The sequence below is a fragment of the Sus scrofa genome, chromosome 13 (assembly GCF_054392235.1).
Source record: "Sus scrofa isolate SSC_HxYL_T2T_F1_AM1 chromosome 13, Sscrofa_HxYL_maternal_Yorkshire_Landrace_v2.0, whole genome shotgun sequence".
NCBI classification, from domain to species: domain Eukaryota; kingdom Metazoa; phylum Chordata; class Mammalia; order Artiodactyla; family Suidae; genus Sus; species Sus scrofa.
In genome coordinates this window covers 141494501-141515890 of record NC_139395.1, presented here as the reverse complement: position 1 = coordinate 141515890, position 21390 = coordinate 141494501, and the positions used below count along the sequence as shown (strand labels likewise).

The 21390-nt window shown below is 40.5% G+C and overlaps 1 protein-coding gene across 3 annotated transcripts in view; it reads right to left on the bottom strand.

Moving 5' to 3' along the window:
* Positions 1 to 21390, bottom strand: part of TPRG1 (tumor protein p63 regulated 1) — a 358132-nt gene that overhangs the window by 101935 nt on the left and 234807 nt on the right. For all 3 annotated transcript variants that reach the window (XM_084990688.1, XM_084990689.1, XM_013982284.3), the window contains one exon: positions 5533 to 5763. In XM_084990688.1, coding sequence (XP_084846814.1) covers positions 5533 to 5754 — 222 coding nt within the window. In that variant the 5' untranslated portion in view covers positions 5755 to 5763. The remainder of the gene's footprint in view (positions 1 to 5532; positions 5764 to 21390) is intronic.

The window sequence follows — 21390 nt, the reverse complement described above, 5'->3', positions numbered from 1 at the left end:
GTATTAAATAGAAGGGAAATCTTTGTACCAGGATTTGGGAATCAAATGGTTACCGCAATGGAGCAATTAGCTCTGAGCCTCTTCACAGCCTAAGACTAATAGGACAGGATGATGGAATGTGCTCATCATCCGATAAAAAGAAAGCTTCTCAAGAGAGCACACATGGATTGCTAATTCTAAATTTTAAGAAAAAATCATTAGGGGGATCCTTATCTATAAGTCACTAAATAGGATAATGGGCAATATCATCTCTAAGAATCTAGCAGTAAATATTTTCAGTCAAAACAAATGTACTGAGGAAATTTCAAAGACATATGTATTTGTTTCCTCATGTTTCCTGGAGCTAGCCTAGCCCGGGGCCAGCTGTCACACAAACAATATTCCTGTCTGCTGCTAATATTTTCCCATGTTCTGGGAAAGGTTTCTTGACTCCCCTCCTTACACTAAAATCTTTTGATTGACAGTGAGAGGAGGGGGCAGGATAAAAATAATGCTCCTAGGGACTCACACACAATATGATTTCTTTCATGGATGTCAGCACGTCCAGACAGGGTTTGCTCTGTGGCAAATGCATAAGGTAAGAAAACCAGCTCTAAAGTGGATGTGATTTGTAAAGCCCAGGCAAATGTGTTGCTCCCTGAAAAGGAAGGAAATGCATCTTATTTCATTATCGCTAAGTGTCTGCCCTCAGATAGAAACATCAACTTCATTACAATCTCCAAAAGGTGTTAGTGTGAGGAAGGTAGTCAAGAAACCTTCTGCCCCCAGTGAGATAGATGATTTCTGAGCCAGAAAGCAGCTCACACACCCAGTAACAATACAACTAGTATATTTAGTCATTCCCAATTCGAGAGCAAGACATGGGGAACCCTATAGTAAGAGAAAAGGGAAAAGGAGAGAGTATGAAAGCCAAATTAGTGTCATGAAAGCAATGACATCTCTCCACACAATGGGAAGTCCCAAACCTGCTTATTAAAGTCTCGTTGCTCACAATAGAACACAGGCTATAAAAAGGCCACGGGGAACCATTAATTAAATATTAAAAGATCAAATAGTTTTAGTCCCATTAGTTTGTATGTAATTTACATTCTCAAGTATAAATTTAGAGATAATTCCCCATCTCTAATCGCTTTCAACTTTCTGATAAGGTATCTGCAAATATAGATTCCTACAGGGAGTTTAAATATATCTTTCCCCATGCAGATCGAGTATTGTTCCTTTCATAAGTTGCTTTTGAATATCACTCCACACAACTAAAGTGATTATCATAATATACCTCGAGTTATTAGCCTTGAGGGGTACTTTTGTTGAGAGAAGGCAGTAGGCCATTTTTAGACATGTCTAAGCAATAATAACAGATGAACAAAAATAGGAGGAAAAGGTTATCCAAGCAGACTGATAGCAAGGGGTTCAGACCTTCATTACTGTGACTTTTCATTCATTGTCCAAGGTCAGAGGCAGTGGATGGTGGTGGAAAGTGCCAGGAATCTTGGGTTTCAGGGCTGCCTTGGCCCCTAAGTTGCTGGTTGCCTTTGGACAAGTCACATCTCTTTTGCATGTCCCAGGCATGGGATTAGCTATTCTCTGAGGTCTGTCCTGGCTCTGAACAAGAATGTTTCTAAGCTCTATTGGAAGACCAAAGTTGCAGGAAATAAAGTATAGGCTGGGAGCCTGAGGGGAGGAAGCAACAATCCAGAGAGACCCATGAAGAATGCAAAAGGCTTAAGGGAACAGATTCACTTCTTTTATAACCTGGTGTATAGAGATGTTACCTAAAGCATGATCTTATGATGCTAAAAATGCCTCTTGTTTGTCCCAAATTGATTTATTCTTCCATATTCATTATGTTTTCACATATTCAGCTTGAAATTCATCTCATTGGTCCTCCTTATTATAGCATTGGACGTGCACTCCTGGAAGATGAGAACTGTGTGTTCTCCTGTCTCAATAAACTAAGGCAAAATATCCTTCCCAGATTAAAAGATATGAACAAGAAACAGCCTAAATATTCAGCAAAACTTAAATAAAGTATAGTACATCTCTGTAGCAGGATATTATAGAGTGATGAAAATGATTTTTCAGACATGTAGTTATTGACATAAGACCAATTTGACATGTAATGCTATTTTTGCACAATAAAATGTATATGTAAGGGAAAAAAAAGGGAAGAAAAGAAATGCACCAAAATGTATAAAAGCACATTTATATATTTTGGCTAACTTCAAGCTGTGGGTTTATGGTGATTTTATCTTGCTTATCCACATTTTCTTTTTTTTTTTTCTTCCAATAAACAGCTTCTTGTGAAATTACTTTAAAACTTTTAACAAAATGCCTGGCCAAGGAATTTCTCCATTCAGTCACTTACTGCTCTTCTGAATTTGCAACATGTATTCTTTAAATTCTTACACTATAAATTGATTTTTTTTAATTACTGCATAGGATCACAGAACTATGAGTGGGAATTGGGAAACACTGGCTCAAACCCTAGCTTTGCTACTTACTAGCCTCTTGGGCAAGTCAGTGCTCACTAACTTCCCTCTCTGAGTGAGCAACTTCCACTCTCTGGGCATTAGCTGCCTCTGAAAATGAGACCATTGACTAGCAACTTGGCGTTTATAAAGTGTGGTCTGTGGACAGAAATTATGAGTATTGCCAGAGAGTTTATATAAATGCAGAATTCAAGGCCTTAACCCAGATCTGCTGAATTCAGCAAGTGTTTCAACAAGCTCTCCAGGTGATCTGTCTGCAGGACAAAGCCTGAGAACCACTAAGCAAGATTATCTGTAGATCTCATTTTAGTTCCAAGAAATGATACCTTCTGATGAATGTTTCATAGATCTGAGTCATTCAGAGTCTTGGCCTTATCTAATTATCCCTTGAGAAAATGAGTTAGCTTCCTTCATTTGAACGTCTTTCCTACTACAGAGCCCAGAGGTCATGGTGAGGTCATGGGCACCTTACAATGCCAGACCAACAAAAATAGGGCAGTTTCAGTTGAGCCAACAATTGTATTTTCATTATCCTCATATGCATTAAAGCACATTCATTGTATTACATGCTCAAAAATAAATCATCATATTTTGCCTCCTTATCTGAAGAAAAGTGAGTGCTGCCTGCCTTACAGCTATCTCCTAAAAGTCCTAGGGTCTACCTTAGATTCACTGATAACATTAGACGAAGCTTTTCCTTCCCAAGCTTTTGAGAACTTAAAGTTGGTTTATATATACCTGATAGAGAAGACGTTCTTCACATGAATCAAGATCAATCATTGAAAATCTTTACAAAGGGGCCATAAGTTCAATTGCACATTATGGTAAAAAGAGCACTGGACTTAGGAACAGAAGATACAGATTCTAGCTACTGCTCTTCCACTAATATTTTATGACCTAGGTCACTCCACTTCCCTGAAACTTCAGTACATTTACCGTTAAAGTGAGAGTGATAAGCCCTCCCCTGACTACTTCACAGTGCTGCTCCAGGGGACTGGAGCCACACAAATAAGCTACGTAGAGCCACACAAATAAATGCATCATGTAAATAAATACACACATTCATATATCCTGTTGTAGCTTTAGACTGTGTCAATTTAGCTAAGCTGGAAGGACATTTTCTAGAATTCCCTCTCCCATCTGCTTCCAAATTCAGTTTGGCCACAAGAGATATTTGTGTCAGATTCGAAAGGAAGAAATGAAACATCAGTCATGTTCCTTGCTGGAGATCAGGGCAGGCCAAAAGGCCTGACATAGCTCAGGTTCATAGCTGCCGATCTCCTGATTCACTTGTTGGCATGGAGATGAGGGCAGCCCCTGGACCTATAGCTGCTTGTGTTACAGTCAGACTTCCTCCCTCAGATCCTCCTTCCCCCAGGTGGGGTAAGTGCAGCTCAATGGAGAAGAGCACCACCTTCTCCAAAAGACTCACACTTGCAAGTTCAGACTTGGTGGGAGAGGGACCATGTTCCATTTTTCCTTCATAAGTGCCACTCAAGCATAAGGAATTCTAGTCTGTCCATGCAGATTCCGTTTTTCCCCTATTCCCTATTCCTACTTCCCTGTTGGCTATAGGCCAATCGGTTGACCTCTAGCCACTTCGGACCCATCATCAGATGCAAAGACAATGGCTTCATACAAACTTCTCAGGCAACTGTCAGTTGCACCAGCTTCCAGTGATAAATCCCTTATTCTGTATCACTCATCACTGTTCATCTCTCATCAAATCCTCACAGATACACCATCACTATCAAAGATAAGGACACTTCAGAGGATGCTTTTATTTCCTTCACAGCTGTATCTTACAACTTAACTTTGCATATTCAATGAAGTTTATACACTTTGGAAAGCAAGACATTTGCTCTACACATGCAAAAACACACAAACACATACACACATAGTTTAGAATTACCAAAGCTCTTTGTACCTACATCACTGAATATAGTTAATATGGGTATATACCTTCAAAACATACACACACATTGAGTCTCTTTAGTTAAAAATGTATCTTAATGGAAGATATATTTTAAAAGCTAATGCATCAGGCTTTATTAGTTAAAGCATTGTCAATAGACTCAAACTCTTGGCCACCACTTACTCAGGAGATTAGGTTGAAAGACAAACTTCAACAAAGAGATGTTCAATGTTCAATACTTGAAAAATCAGGTGGTTTCTGTTGCCACAGTGCATGGTCTGCAATTTTGCCCCCAACTGATTGTTGCCTATGAGCTCACTGCTACTACATTGACAAGAAAGTTGAAGGGTCAGAAAGGAGATCTGTAAGTAGTAAGGAGAGTTCAAGACAGAGAAGTTTCTAGAAACCAAGGAAGCACTTTCTGCTTGGTCCAAATATGAGAAGTTCAAAATATTTTTAACATCTAGATATACACACCCCATCCTCATCACACATCTGTCCATCTTCATAGGGAAGAAGCTCAGCTCCAGACTACAGCTACAGGCTTGGGGTAAAGTGCCTGCCCGCACTCTATAATACAAGCATGCCCACCTAGACCCTTGAGGTTTGGCTCATTCTCAGCAACCCTTTCCACTGTATCATCCATGTCTTTTTCAAACGTAAAACAAGTACCCACTGTGGGATCATAGCTTTATATTCTAGCTAGTCTGATTCTCTCTTCATAGAACACTAAGATCAAGTTTAGGAGGATTACAGGACTAAGGAGTCAAAGACCCATGGAGACTGGAGGACCTGCTTCTCACACACCCATCCATCTATGGAATATGTATGTATAGATAGATAGATAGATGGGTCACTATGCTCTATAGCAGAAATTGACACAATGCTGTAAATCAATTATACTCTAATAAAAAAATAATATTAAATCTAATGAACACTAAAAATGTTAGACCCTTCTCTGAAATTCAGATCCTTCACCTATAACATGGAGATAAGTTATTGTGACTATTACATGAGCTAACAAATGTGAAAATAGTTGTTGTAACGTGTGGTACATGGAAGGATATTAGGATTTTAAGGAGAAGTCTGATGTAGTATTTAAGAATACGAATGATTTTATAATTTTACCCACGTAACGAAGTACTTCCTTGAGCTATAAGGCCGGTGATAAGGATTGGGGCAGAGTGATGATTCAGTCATGCTTGGCAACCTGGATATCTGCCTTGGACCTGAGAGCGTGTCTGGGTCCTCCTCCTTTGCAGACAGGTGATCAGTCTCAAAGGCTTGATCATCTCCCTCTTGTTTCAGAGACACAGGCTGGAATCCTTCAAAACTCCCAATTGTTGACATTTCTTCAGCCTGAAACAAAGGAAGAAACAATCTTCTCATCAGAAAAAAAAAAAAAAAAAAGCACCTGTGTCCTAGGTATGGCAAAACAGTTGACAATGAACAAATGATATTCCTGAAACTGACAAACCCACCACATATAAATTAAACAGAGGTACTAATGGCTGCAGTTCACTAACACAGACTCCACAATCCTCTGGGGACATTTACCAGGAAAAAGAAGCAGAGATGCTCCAGACAGTTAAAAGGAATCTGCAAAGTTCCATTTCTCCCATCTTTAATCCCAGGGAACAAGAAGCTGAACCGGGGAACAGCAGAATTAAATCATTATCAGACAATTTCTCTTCAAGTTTTCATAGCATTTTTGCGTGAAAACCTATCAGCGCAAAAGCTTATATAAGAATCAAAAGTGATAAAAATGCATCTTTCTGTATACTTCTTGGGTAGTGATAGGGCACAAAAGAACTTAGAACTGAGCATATTTTTAACAGCAAAATTGCAATTCTAAAACTGTATCCTCAAGGACAAATTGTACAACATGGGGAATATAGCCAATATTGTATAACTATAAATGGAATATGAACTTTAAAAAATGTGAATCACTATATTGTACACCTGTAACTTATATAATATTGTACATCAATTATAGTTCAATAAAAATTAATTAAAATAAATTGAAAAATTTAAATGTATGTGAAAAAAATAGTTTAGACAAATACCCAAAGACACATAGATAGAAGGTTGTACATTGCAACATTGTTTCTAATAGCAGAAAAAATACATAACTTTATATCTAATGGCAAAACATTCTGTATTACAGTAACATTAGACACTCTCACCACCTTGTATCTAATATCAAAAACTATATAGTGAAACTAAGTATTCATCAGTAAGGGATTGTCTAAATAAGACCCAAGGGTGAATGCCATGTAATCATCATAAATATGAGATGATTTTATATATATATATATATATTTTTTCACCATGGAATGATGTCCAAAATATATTATTAATGTAAAAATGTTATAAATTAGTATGAATGATGTTATTAGCATTTTAAAATGTTTATTTATTTATTTATTTACTTTTGCTTTTTTTCTTTAGGGCTGCACCAGCAGCATATGGAAGTTCCCAGGCTAGGGGTCTAATTAGACCTACAGCTGCCAGCTTATGCCACTGCCACAGCAACACCAGATCCGAGCCATGTCTGCTGCACCTACACCACTGCTCACAGCAACGCTGGATTCTTAACCCACAGAGTGAGGCCAAGGATCGAACCCTCAACCTCTTGCTTCCTAGTCAGATTTGTTTCCTCTGCGCCAAGACAGGAACCCCTAACATTTTTTTAAAATAATTCAGAAAGAAGGATAGAAGGAAGGAAGGAATGGAGGGAGGAAGGGAGGGAAGAAGAGAGAGAGGGAGGGAATAAATAATACCTAAACTTATATATGTATGCATATATATGGTAGGACAGAGGTTAGAAAAAAATCTGAAAAAAGTAAGATAAAATATTAACAAAGATTATCTCTGACAAACTAGTGGTTACCAGTGGGGAGAGGGAAGAAGCGAGGGGCAATATAGGGATAGGGGATTAAGAGGCACAAACTTCTATGTATAGAATAAATATGCTGCAAGGATATATTATAAAACATAAGGAATATAGCCAATATTCCGTAATAACCATAAATGGAATATAACCTTTAAAAATTGCAAATCAGGAGTTCCCGTAGTGGCGCAGTGGTTAACAAATCCGACTAGGAACCATGAGGTTGCGGGTTCGATCCCTGCCCTTGCTCAGTGGGTTAACGATCCGGCGTTGCCGTGAGCTGTGGTGTAGGTTGCAGACGCGGCTCGGATCCCGCGTTGCTGTGGCTCTGGCGTAGGCTGGTGGCTACAGCTCCGATTCAACCCCTAGCCTGGGAATCTCCATATGCCGCAGGAGCGGCCCAAGAAATAGCAACAACAACAACAACAACAAAAAGACAAAAAAAAAAAAAAAAATTGCAAATCACTGTTTTGCATACCTGAAACATAATACCATTCATCAACTATACCTCAATAAAGAAAACAATGATTACCTCTGTATATAGGGTTACAGGTGATTTTTGTTTTCTGTTTTCTAAGTCTCTGGATGCTTACAAGAGCTCTATCTGACTTAAAATAAATAGAAACACAATAGATTTATTTACATTTTGTAAAGATAAAGTGACCCAAAACAAAATAGAAGGCACATGCTGGCCTAGTAAGAAGTGGCCTCAATCAAGTGGCCATTTTCAAGCTGAGGCTACGTAGTTGTGGCTAAGGTGTGCACACTACCAGTGCCACCAGGTAGGAGGCTCCAATTCAGCATCATCACATGACTGCCATCTTATTCTCAGGGCAGCTTCAGTGTTCTTAATCAGACAAATTCCAGTTCCTTGGTTTTTGTGCAACACCAGAATGTGAGAAACAACCCCTATCCAAAGACAGTTTACATGATTGAAATTGGGGATAATTAGAGTATTCAAGAGAGGTAAAAATAGTAGGAGCATGTAATTTATTGCCTAACCCTGGACACTTTTGAGTATGAAAAGGGTGGTATTAACAGTTGTGCCAGGGAGTTCCCATTGTGGCGCAATGGAAATGAATCTAACTAGTATCCATGAGATTGTGGGTTCAATCCCTGGCCTCGCTCAGTGGGTTAAGGATCCGGCATTGCCTTGAGCTGTGGTGTAGGTCACAGACACAGCTCAGATCCCATGTTGCTATTGCTGTGGTGTAGGCCAGCAGCTGTAGCTCCAATTCAACCCCTAGCCTGGGAAATTCCACGTGCCATGAGTGTGGCCCTAAAAAAGTAAAAAAAAAAAAAATTGTGCCAGGAGTAAACTGGCATTGTCTTGGGCAAATGTGGACATATACAGAGTCTCCCTGAGGAGCTTTCTGGAGGAGAAAACACAGCTGGTTAGGGGACTCATGAATGAAAAGCCCTCTGCCAGATTACATTGAGGTTGTCTCCTCTGATTCTCCCAGCATTCCTAGGAAGATGATTTCATCTCCATCTCCCTGGGGATCCCAGAGTTGGTGGGGCCCTCCCTCACAGGGCACACTTGGATAGTAGTGACAGCAGCTAGTCTCCCACTAAGGAATCCCAACCACGGCTTGAGTCCAATATGCCCACCATGCTTCAAGCTCTTAAAACAGGAAGAGCTTTGCCAAGTGTTCAGATAATTTGTGAGGAATACAAGGGCATGCATGGAGAAGCAGGAGTAATTTAGTGTGTGTGTAGTGAGTGTGTGTGTAGTGTGTGTGTGTAGTGTGTAGTGTGTGTGTGTTTGTGTGTGTGTGTGTGTGTGTGTGTGTGTGAAAGAGAGAGAGAAAGAATTGAAGCACTGTGTCCTCCCCAGCAGGGGAATGCTCTATTTTTGCAGGTCTGCCACCTCTTTTACAGTGGCTGTTGGAAGGAAGTGTGTTTCTAGAGTTCCCCATAACCTGTGAAGGAAAGTTTGTGCCTTTAGGGAAGGAAAGCCTGCTTCTGTATTTGCTGCATTTGGTGAACTGGAGCCTAACAGCAGACATCTGTGAAAGGCTCCAGAGCCTGGAAAACAGAGGGAGGCTTTAATTAGCACTACTTCCTCTCCCTCAGGCTGTCTTCTCTGGAAACTCTTGGGGAAGGGAAATGGAGCATTTTGAGACTGAGCTTTTGAAGTCCAGGAAAGAAGGAGACTCTCAGCTCCAGTTAAATTCTGACAGCCGTGAGGAGTGGAAAGTTGAGCCCAGATGCCTCAATCCAGAATGATTCCAGCTCTGTTACATTCCTGGGGACACCTTTGTCAGGACAATGAACATAATTTCTTCAACAACCATCTGGATAATAGAGGAGTGCCAGGCAACCAAGTAGCCCATGCCAGTCCCCATCGCCACCTGCCCAGACAATGTTTATTCCCAATTCAATCAAACATGCCCTCTGTCCTTGCTCAACCAGTCCCTTTCTCTCTCTCTCTCTCTCTCTCTCTCTCTCTCTATATATATATATATATATATATATATATATATATATATATATATATAAAATACTAAATATATATATATATATAAAATACTAAATATATCTCAAAATACTAAACACTTGTACCTGGATAAATTATGCTTGTTTCAGACCCATCCGGAGCCATTTAGAATTGAAAAGGATTGTTACCTAAGATGGTCCAGTACATTTATCTTGGCATGTGATGCCCTACTGAGGAAAAACAGTACAATATCTAAAGGAAGTAAAGGGCCAAGACATATAAAGTAATTATGTCCATGTTTTTTACCTAATTTTCTCATTTTGGGGAATTCATGTAATAAAAATTATCCTCGAAAAGCCTACGATATTAACTATATATTCTAGGCAATAACAAGAAATTAGAAACCAACTAAATACCCAATGGCCAAGGAACTGCTAAGCTACCCAGTTGATAATGAGCAGACATTTAAAATAATGTGTACAAGCACTACTGCAGGACGAAGTAAAGAATGGATCTTCTTGGGTCAAAAAAGCAAAAAAACAAAGACTTTTTTTCTGGTAATAACTGAATAACTTTTACATTGGTGAAGATGAGAAAGGAAATACTTCGATTTATCGAGGTAGATGGATTATAAGTGAATTTTTTCTCTTTCAAAAAAATTAAATCATGTTCGTGCTGCTATTGTAATAATAAATAAATAAATAAATAAATAAATAAATAAATAAAATATACGAATAAATGCACTGGTTCACAAACTTAGGAACTTCCCAGGTGAAATCTGAAATCAGCCCCTGTGCAGAAAGAGCAAGAAGAGATGGAAGAAAGAGACAGACCACTCCAGATTGGTAGGTGGCAGGGTTAATAAGCAAGAGAACTTAAATACCAGGCTTGTCTTGGGTGCAGCCACAAGGTGAGTAGATCTCCACACCCACCTGCGCACCAGAATATTTAAAGTTTATAGAGAAGTTTTAACTGGGTTCAATCAAATCTTCAATCCGGATGGCCTCAACACCACATTGCTGTCAAGCCTGCATCCTCCAAAAGGGCTCGAGCTGGGGGATTCTGGATGAAAAGTACATTGCAAGGACAGGGCAGGGGGTGAAGAATCTCCCATTGCCCAGTCCACTTGCTGGTCAACTTGCAACCATGTCTTCCAGATGACCTCCTCCAACAATGCCTAAAGAAGTGTTACCTTCCTTTGGTCAGACGGTAAGAATTCTGTATGTCTCAGCCACCACCAAATTCAGGGCTAAATCTAATATCATATTGGAGTAAATAACTTGTTTCTGGATCCTGATCTATGTATACCTGCCTCGCTTGGTACCCGCTTTCATCTATCTCTCTGGGACTTTTGCTAAGAATATTTCAGAAGCATATATGGCATAAAGGATAGCTAGAGAATTACTGTCAGGTCCAACTCCTTCATTTTGCAAATTTTGGAACACTGATGTAAAAGAATCGCCTGAGGTCACAGCGAAATAGAATGAAAACATGAAATCAGACTCTGGGGCTCCAGTTCACTGATTCAAGTCAGAACATTTAGAAGAAAAGAAGAGAAGCAGTTACCAAACGTATATATCAGTAAAGTGAAGACACTTTTGCCAAATGTCAGCCACCAGTCAGCCTTGCTTTGCTCTGGGATTCAGCTTGCACGAAGCCGGGCTGCATCCCAGCTTTTCCCCCATCAGCAGCCCACACCCAGCACCACAGGGGAAGCTTCCTCCTTCACCTGGCATCAGGCTGACTTATCCTTAGGCACAGGAGGGGCAGTGTCTGGATCCACAAAACTTTTAGGGGCTTGGGAAATGTTTTAATGCATTTTAAAATCAGAAGAGAAAAATTAAACTTTATGGTGAAAATGTTTTTTTCTCATATTTGAAAAAATAAAACTTGCAGGGTACCCAAAATCTATTATATTTTTCCTAAAAACAAAGATAGATGATAGATAGATAGATAGATAGATAGATAGATAGATAGATAGATAAAATATTGAACAACTTATGGCTATAGAAATATGCATTTTAATATTGATATAATTATGGTAGAAACATCTGCAAAGGCAAAAGAGTTCTAGATCCACAGAAGTTATATTGTGGTGCTGACTTGAATCTCTCTACCAGTACTGTTTCCTGTTTCATACTCCATTCTGGGACTCTATCCTAGACCATCAGAGCTATAAACATCCCCCTATTCCAGCACTTTCCAATCTCCTTATAAAAGCACAGGTAATCATTAGTCAAAACCATTTCCTGTACCTTCACTAATGAAGACTTGTATGTCATCTGAGCTGCACATAGCCTAAATAATAAGATGTTTGCCCAAGCTCTTTTCCAGGAATTTGGAGTCAATTGTGTCTAGTTAGAGCTGACCCAGGTACTGGTGAGACTGGATAGGACCACTTCCCCTCCATCTGGGCATGTGCAGTGTCTGCTTCATGACTTTTTGATGCCAGAGGACCAAAGACTCCACCCTCGGATTGTGCTAAAGTGCCTCCATTTTTTAACGTTCAGAGGCCTGTAGCCTAGTTACATTTGTGCAGAACATCAATTACTGCACCTTTTTTTCCTCCTTTCCTCATGTTCTCCACAGCCCCCACACCTCAGACTAACCTGCTTCTTTATTCTTTATCCTATAAATACCCAGGGCCCCCTGCCTTCTGGGAAGCAGATCTGAGACCCGTAGCGCTCTCCTCTCCTTGCTTGGCTGCCCGCGAATAAACCCTCTCTTGCTGCAAACCTTGGTGCATCAGCATTTTGACTTGCTGCATGTCAAACAAAATGAACCTAGCTCGGTAACACCTTTCCTGGAAGATTCTGTTCCACCATGTACCGAAAAATTTCTGTCCTATAGACAAACGCTACAATCTTAAGATAACAATTTTTGCTTTCTGAAAATCAAAGGGAAATCCAGTATAGTTAACCTCCAATAAATATATGTTTCCCAGAGAAGGAGATGAATAATTATCTTGGGAAATTCTAATCAACTTCAAACACTCAGTGGCCACAACCCCAGCCAGAGGAAAAGAAAGAGGGTGTTTGAAGATTTTTTTTCCCCTTACACAAGCATTTAATAAAGAAGTTTAGACATAACAAAAAGCATCATGTTTCTGATGAAGATAGCAAGACTGCCATTACATAGAGATGCTGATAAAACTCAGGGCTGTTTCATGGAGAACCCCTTCGTAGGGCTATGTACTCTCCATTTCCTCAGCACTGCCTTTCCTCTGAATCCTTCATCTCCCTGCTCTCTCTGCCTTCCTAGAGAGCCTGCACATCCGCTCTTTCCCTTGCTTTCTTCATTTTCCACGTGGGTCTCCTAAGCTCTCCATTATGTGTCCCTGGGATTTATTTTTCAATCCTATGCCACCCTACTGCAGGTATCTGTGATTTCCACAAAGTTTTAGAAATACTGATAGTTACTTGAGTGTCTTCATCACTACCTCACTGGATCCTTGAAAAAATGGATTGCTTAGTTAGAACACACCCATCTATTCTAACCTCCACATTTTATAAATGAGGATCCTGAGGCTCAGATGGATTATGTGTCCCCTAAACTCTCAGTTTAGTTAATTGTTTAAATGTTAAAGACAATGAAAAATAAAGTTACAGCCACCACAAGATTAAACATATAGTATCTAGAGGAATATTTGTGGGCCAACCAGGAGCTTAGAAAAGTCTGTGGTTTGTTAACAGGAACTTCTTCCCACATGCAGGTGAGGGAGTGCTGGGCTGGGGAGGAAGTGTGGGTGGTAGTTTCTGTGGCTTGGGTTGCATTCAAAGATGTCAACTGTTTTTCTGATGGTGACATCTCGACTCATATGAAGGGGTTAACATCCTCGAGGCACAGCCCCAAAATAAAAATCCGCTTTTAATTTTGACATTTCATAAAGGTAATTTATGTGAATTTATGTGTGCAGCCTTTCCTGAGTCTCTGTGAGAACAGCCGAGGGATGTGCAGTGGATAAACAAAAATACTCTAACACCTCGAAAACTCTCCCACGAGCCCTCCTCTGTGCCAGTTGAGATAAGAAAATTGGCAAACAATTCTTCACAATTTCACATTTTGTACATTAGCGATAACATGCCAGCAGGGCTGCTGCTCTGTATCTGGGGGGGAAATGGAGTTGATGGAGGATCTCTTCCCTCCCAGCTCCTCCTCTGTAGGCAAGGCCCTTGGCTCTGCTCCTTGAGCTTTCCCTCAGCAGGCAGAGGGGGAATGAGGGGAGAATACAGGACCAGGAGAAAGAAATATGGGCCCCGCTCCCTCCCTCCCTCCCTCCCTGGGTGACCCTGGGCAATTCCTTTCCCTCTCTGCATGGCAGTTTCCTCATCCATAAAATGAGGGTCCAGACTTTATGATGGCAAATGGCTAACCCGTTTCAAACAAAACAGATCTATTTCTCTGTTTCTGGACCTCTGAAGCTTTCATTTTGGGGAAATATGTTGAAGGACTTTCCGGTTCAACACTCCCAAGATTTAAATAATTTTTCTCCAGTGCCTATAATACTCCAGATAAGCCCATAGAAGTTGCTCCAGGGATTCCTGTGGCACAGTGGCACAGTGGCACAGTGGCACAGTGAGTTAAGGATCCAGTGTTGCTACAGCTATGGTATAAGTCACAGCTACAGCTTGGATTTGATTCCTAGCCGGTGATCTTCCATAGGCTGCAGTGCAGCCAGAAATAAAAAAGTTGCTTAATATGGATTCCCCCAACTCCTCTTCAAAATGTTCCAAATGTTCTGGAGTCAGAAGAGGATTGTGATGGCAGTCATGAATTCAGGCATCCATTATGGACATTCTGGGATGTTTAGCCTGGACTTCCCTCTGATGCAAATGGATACCCACAATAACCACAGATGCTAGGGACCCCACAGCGGAATGGCGGACACCTGACCAGGGCCAGGGCCAGGGCCAGAAACATGCTAGTGCCTAGATAACTATTCTTGCATTTAAGAAGGGAAAATTCTACAGGTTTGCCAAGATTCTCACACAAAATCTTAATTTTTAGAGGAGTCCCTCAAAAATATAGAGAAAATAATTGATTAAGGTAGGATAGTGACTACAGATTTTGGTGAGATTACAGATCCCTTGAAATTTGCACATTTCCATGAAGACTTCCACCACTCATCTTGTCAAGGTTACAATGACACTGGAGTTTCTGACTTCTGTAGCATTTGTCACGCTGTTCTATAAACGCCATTTATTTTATTCTCCTGTCTTCACTCCTGGGCTGCGAGCAACTCCAGAGCAGGGACTATGCTGCATCCATCTTCAGAGACAGCACTTGGCATGGGCATGGTACAGAGCAGGCGCTAAGAACAAGTTCTCAAATGGATGAATGGGTGCCTTGCTTGTTTCTCTCTTGGGTCTGAGATATGAGGGCATGTCTGATGTCTGATCCACTGTTGTTTGCACATTACCCAGTACCTCATCCATGAGGCTCAGTAAATGCCCATTGAGTAATGAAGCTCTTTGTGGGGCATGAATGGAAACATCTTCTGTGCACATGCACTTACACACACAGACACACATTGAAACACATGCCACAGTCTTTCATCAGTAGAAGCTCATAGTCTAGAGGAGATGATGAAAACATAAGTGGATAACTGCAGATTTATATGAGAAAGCCCAAATACAAGAATGTGCACAAAACACAATGGAAACAGAAGATGAGAGACACAGGGGTGAGTGGAATAAGAGGATAGAGAGGGTGGAAAGTTAGAGCTATAGAGGAAAGTGCCTCAGAGCTTACTGCATTTTAGAGGATGGGCAAGGAATTTCCCAGAAAGGGTGTAAAGGTGTGAGGTGTGAGGAGGAGGGGTGTTCAAAGAATAGCATATAATGTGGGCGTGTAAATGTCAGCTGCCTACCCCCAACCCTACCCCTTGAAGAACTGGTAACACTTGGTCAAAGCCAAGGCTCTCTGATGAGATGAAAGCCTGAAATCCTCCCCATACATCCTCTGTATTCCCTTCTCTGCTGTCACACCTCCACCCTTGCTGGGCTAAGTCCCGCATAATCAACCCAGATACAGAGTCTGGGCTCAGTACGATAGCCTCAAGAGATTAACAACTTCCTTAAAGATTTAGAGCGTTCGTGGAGAGATGAGCCACACTGCATATACTCCATCTTTGCCCTGTTCATCTGTGACTTCTCACTTTCCAGGGTAACCATTTCTGCTTTGTGTGTGTGGTTATTATTCGAAATGCTTGTCTATTCAGGTCTCTCAAGTTCTCCCTTTCAACATGCCCAAAACAAATGCAATTCCCCCACCAAGATAAATTCTGGAGGTAGTCATTAAGATAAACCTCTGCAAGGATTTGTGAGTCAGGGGAGACCTGGCTGGAAGAGTGTCTGAAAAAGTAGAAGAAAGTCAACTTAGCTGAACATCAAGGGTAGTGACTTAGCTCTGGCAGTAGCAGAAGTATCTGTCTACTTTGCAAATGGCCTGACCATAAAGAGCCTAGGCCAGGGAAGGGACAGGAAAGTGGTGGCATTCTCCTCCTGGAGAGGAGAATAATTAAGGCTAACTCACCAGCCTCCCACACCCTCCAAAGACAGAAAAGAGAAGCATACAGGAATTGACCAGGATGAAGATGTTGGTCCTGATGATATACTTCCGGGATTTATAAGCACTCCAGTTTTGTTTTGTTTTTTTCTATGTAAGTGAAAAAGAAACAGAAAAATCAAACTGTTACATTTGGAATGGATGGGCAATGGGGTTCTACTGTACACACAGGGAACTGTGTGTGATTGGGTCACTTTGCTGTATAACAAAAATTGAAGCAACATTGTAAATCAACTATATGTTTTTTTTTAAGTTTTTAAAAAAGGAGGAAAGAAAAGAAAAAGAAAAAGAATCAACCAAGGCCAACAATTCAGCCGGCAGCAGCTCCTTTTTATATCTCTCCAAAGTAAATAAGATCCTGACTTTGAATCTTCTGATTCAGAAACAGGATGGTGACAGTGCTTAGAAATTAGAACCAGCCTCTTTCTCAGTTATTGGGACATCCCAGGGGAGTGTGTGGATTTTCTACCAGGGATTACTACCTACCCCTCTTTAATCCTGGTGTCAGGGAGGGGCACCAGCCCACATTCCTTAACCAGATGTTCCTGGCTGGGAGCTCTGTTTAAGGAAGTCACCCCAAAGCCTGGGTTTCCTGCTAGGCCAACTGTGACAGCTCATGCACCGTTTTCAGGAAATTCAGGGAAAGACATTCACCTAAATGCTGACAACTGTCCCCCACACCCCAAATAAAAACTACAGCCTTTACTATTTTAACGACATTTTTTATTACAAATATTTTTATTTAAGTGGAGCATGCATTCCAAAAATCATAAATATGCAGATCAATAAAGTATCATAAAAATAAACACACCCATGGAACCAACACAGAGGTCAAGAAATCCATATTACTGGCACCCTGACAGGATTATTTTCTCAAAGTGAATATTCAATTGGTTTCACATGATGGAATCTGAGAGGTTGCCAGACAGTTTAGATATCATCTAATTCAACACCCTCATCTTACAAATAAGAAACCAGATGCTTCCAAAGCAAGTTAGAGGAAGTACTAGGGTTTCAGGCTCCTCTTTCCTGTCTTCATTGCCTTTAATTCTTAGGAAGGATTTGCTGGCCTGTGAAGCAGGAGGAACTTGATTGGTGACACCTTTCTTCAGGAGTCTGAGGTCCACTCTCTCCTGTCCCCATAAAGCCAGGCTCTGTGGAGCTGTCCTGAAAACATTGCTCTAAAACCCACATAAATCATCACTTTCTTATGTCAGGGCACAGGATATATATCCAACATACAGCGAACTGTTTAAGCAAATTCAGAAAGAAACATTACACGTTATCAACAGATCTTCTTCAAATTCTTCTTTTTCCATTATCAGACTGGTCATTTGGACCCATATTCTGGGAGATGACCTTCCTCTTTTCTAGAGAAGTTATCATTTACATGGTGAGGGACCACAAACTGTGTCACAGGAGGAACAGCAGAGGGAACTGGAGAAACTGAGCCGAGAAAAGAGCAAATGTGATGTACTCTGATCACTCTCTTCAGATGTCTAAAGCCTTGCCAGGAGGAAAAGACCACATTTATTTCATTTGAACTTAGAAAGCACGAGAAGGATGACTTGTTTTTCATGACCAAACTTTTCAAAAAAAAAAAAAAAAAGAAAAGAAAAGAAAAATGGTCCATCCTTGCTGTCTCTAATTTTATCTCATTAATCCATAGAAATCTGCTTTTTAGCATATCTTTGAAATATTCTCAACCCAGATCTTAAGACTGAAGCCGATAGATAATTTCCACTCTTTATCCTCTTTGATCTATTTGGCATTGTTATTGCTGACTAATGTGTCTTGAAATTCTTGTTGCCTTCTCTTCCTTGGAATGGCAGATTCCCAGTTTTCTTTCTACTTCTTTGTTCATGACTTGCAGTTTCCTTTATGGAGACTCTGCTATGTCTCCCATGTTGATGTTTGACAGAAATCACTCTGGATGCTTTCTCTAAGCAATCTTCTTTATTTTCATTATTTAGCAATAATCTATAGATCTGTGACTCCCATATATACATCTACAGTCAGATCTCTCTCATAAACCCCCAATCCATCTACACAATCATCTATTAGATCTGTTGTCTTTGCTGGCCCATAGGTACTTCTAAGTATAGAACTGCCATATGATCCAGTAACCCCACTCCTGGGCATATAGCCATAGAAAACCAACTCAAAAAGTTACATGCACCACAATGTTCACTACAGCACTATTTACAATAGCCAAGATATGAAGCAACCTCAATGTCCACCAAAAGAGGAATGAATAAAGAAGATGTGATACATATATATAGTGGAATATTACATAGTCATAATAAATAATGAAAGAAATAATGCCATTTGCAGCAACATGGATTGACAGAGATTATCATACTGAGTGAAATAAATCAGGCAGAGAAAGACAAATGTCCCATGATATCACTTATATGTGGAATCTAATAAAAGCAATACAAAAGAACTTCCTTAAAAAACAGAAAAAAAAAATTTGGCATTCCCATCATGGCTCAGTGGTTAATGAACCCGACTAGTATCCATGAGGACACAGGTTCAATCCCTGGTCTCGCTCAGTGGGTTAAGGATCTGGCATTGCCATGAGCTGTGATGTAGAGAGAAGATGCAGCTCAGATCTGGTTACTGTGGCTGTGATGTAGGCCGGCAGCTATTTAGCTCCAGTTTGACCCCTAGCCTGGGAACCTCTGTATGACACAAGTGCGGCCCTAAAAAGACAAAAAAAAAAAAAAAAAGCAGGGAAAAACTCATAGATTTCAAAACTAAACTTACAGTTAGTATTGGTGAGGTTGTTGGGGGAGGGAAGAATTGAGAGGGCGGGAATAACATATATACACTACTGTACAAAACAGATGATTAACAAGAACCTATCGTATTGCACAGGAAAATCTATTCAATAACTTATTGTATTGCAGAGGAAAATGCAATATGGAAAAAAAGAATGGATATATTTATGTGCATGACTTATTCACTTTGCTAAAACTAATACTACATTGTAAGTCAACTATAATCCAATAAAGTTAAATTTTAAAAAAAAGATGAACTTATCTTCGTACCTCCCCCATAAACATGCTCCTCCTTTTTGTTCCAAGCTCAGTGAATAAGATCACAGCTACAGAGCTGCCCAGTCTGGAAAGGTGCCTGCTTCCCTCTTCTTGCCTGATACTGGCCACTCAGGCATTTAGTCCTACAGCTTTTAATTCCTCAATAGCCACTGTATTCTCTACTTCACTCCACATCTTGCCACAGCCTCAGTTCATCTCTTAAGGATTACCGTAAAATTCTTCTAACTGATTTCTCTCCAATATTATTCTCTCAAATGTACATGATACAGAGGGGGAAGACTAATTGTCCTAAAATTCAAAACATATTGTGTCACTGGCCCCTTACCCTCTGATGACTCCCCGTTACCATCTAAATAAAACCTGACTGCTGAGCAGGCTGGGCAAGACCTTCATGATCTGAACTCCTACTAACTCATAGAGGTTCACCTCTCATCACATCTCTTCCCTCCTCTTTCTTCTCTATCTCCTCCTTCCATCTTCCCTGCTCCACCATAGCACTTACACCCTACGCTTCAGCTATACCATACTTTCAGCTTCATCAGTCCACCAAGCTCCTTCTCATTTCCTTTCCCAGATTAACTACCATTTATCTTTTTTGTCTCAATTTAGAAGGCAACTATAGGCTTCCTTGGCCAGTCTTTTCTCATGAGTTATATGCCTCTCCACCATTTCTCCTTGTAGACCGTGTTTATCATTGTAACAGTTCTTATTATGCACCTACCTGTCAATTTGCCTTAATTTTCACATTCTACTCACTAGTACACATACGATCCTTGAAGATAGGGACAGGCTTTTTTCCCTCACTATGGTATCCTTCACACCAAGTAGAGCACATAGAAAGCATTCAATAATAAATATCCACACTCCATGGAGCTCACATGACAGAAAATGCAAAAGAGATTCATCTTAGAGAGTCTGTTTCCTTGGATGTGATGGAACCAGAGTGACAAGAGATGATTTAAAGCTCTTTCTTCTAAACCAAGCTCCAAGTTCACCTATTCCCTCAAGTTTAACATGAACAAATGGCATTTGAGAAATGCAATTTTTCCTGTGCTCTCCAGGTACTATGATCTTTTTTTAACCATTGCCTGGGACTGGTCTCTATGAACAGATCATGAGCTCTGTAAGGGAAGGAGCCATGCCCTCCTTTGTCCTCTTGTATGGCCACAGAGTGCTGAATCCTGTGTTTGGAATAGTGAGGTCAGTCACAGAGACTGTCACAGAAGATGTCTACACCAGAAGAGACAGATAGAACATGGAAAAACTCACTTCTGCCTGAAATGACCCTTCGGGGTAAGTGATAAATATAAAAGCCTCTCCTAAGAGCGTGATGGAGGGAATAGAGCGAAGTTTATCTCAAAACCAAAGGGCAATATTCATTCTGGAGCAGACACTTGAAAGGGGTGGGAAAAGACCAGAAGGGCTTAGGGTCATAAAAAAAACACTGCTAATTTCTCATCTTGTTGGTCACCATAGCTTGAAGGACAATCCATGTTTCAATAATGAAATACAGGAGTTCCTGTCGTGGCTCAGTAGTTAATGAACCCAACTAGTATTCATGAGGACGAGGGTTCAATCCCTGGCCCTGCTCAGTGGGTTATGGATCCAACCTGGTGTAGGTCATAGACGTGACTTGGATCCTGCATTGCTGTGGCTGTGGCATACGTCGGCAGCTACAGCTGCAATTCAACCCCTAGCCTGGGAAACTCCATAGGCCTCAGGTTATGGCCCTAAAAAGACAAAAGACAAAAAAAGTTCCTAAAATGCTAAATGCTAAACAAGACACCTAATTGGACAGAATAATTGATATAAGAAAGTGTTAGAGAGTATTCTATGGCAACTTTGACCCATTTCACTCCTCATTGGTGAGAAGGTAAATCCCTGAAATTTAACCTATGAGGTGCAAGAAGATCCAAATAGGTCCAGAGCATTGCACCAGAGAGAAGAGGCAAGAGAGCTAGAGCAAAGGGGGAGCTCTCATGAAAATAATGAAAGCCAGGGTAGAAGTACAAAGAAAATGAAAG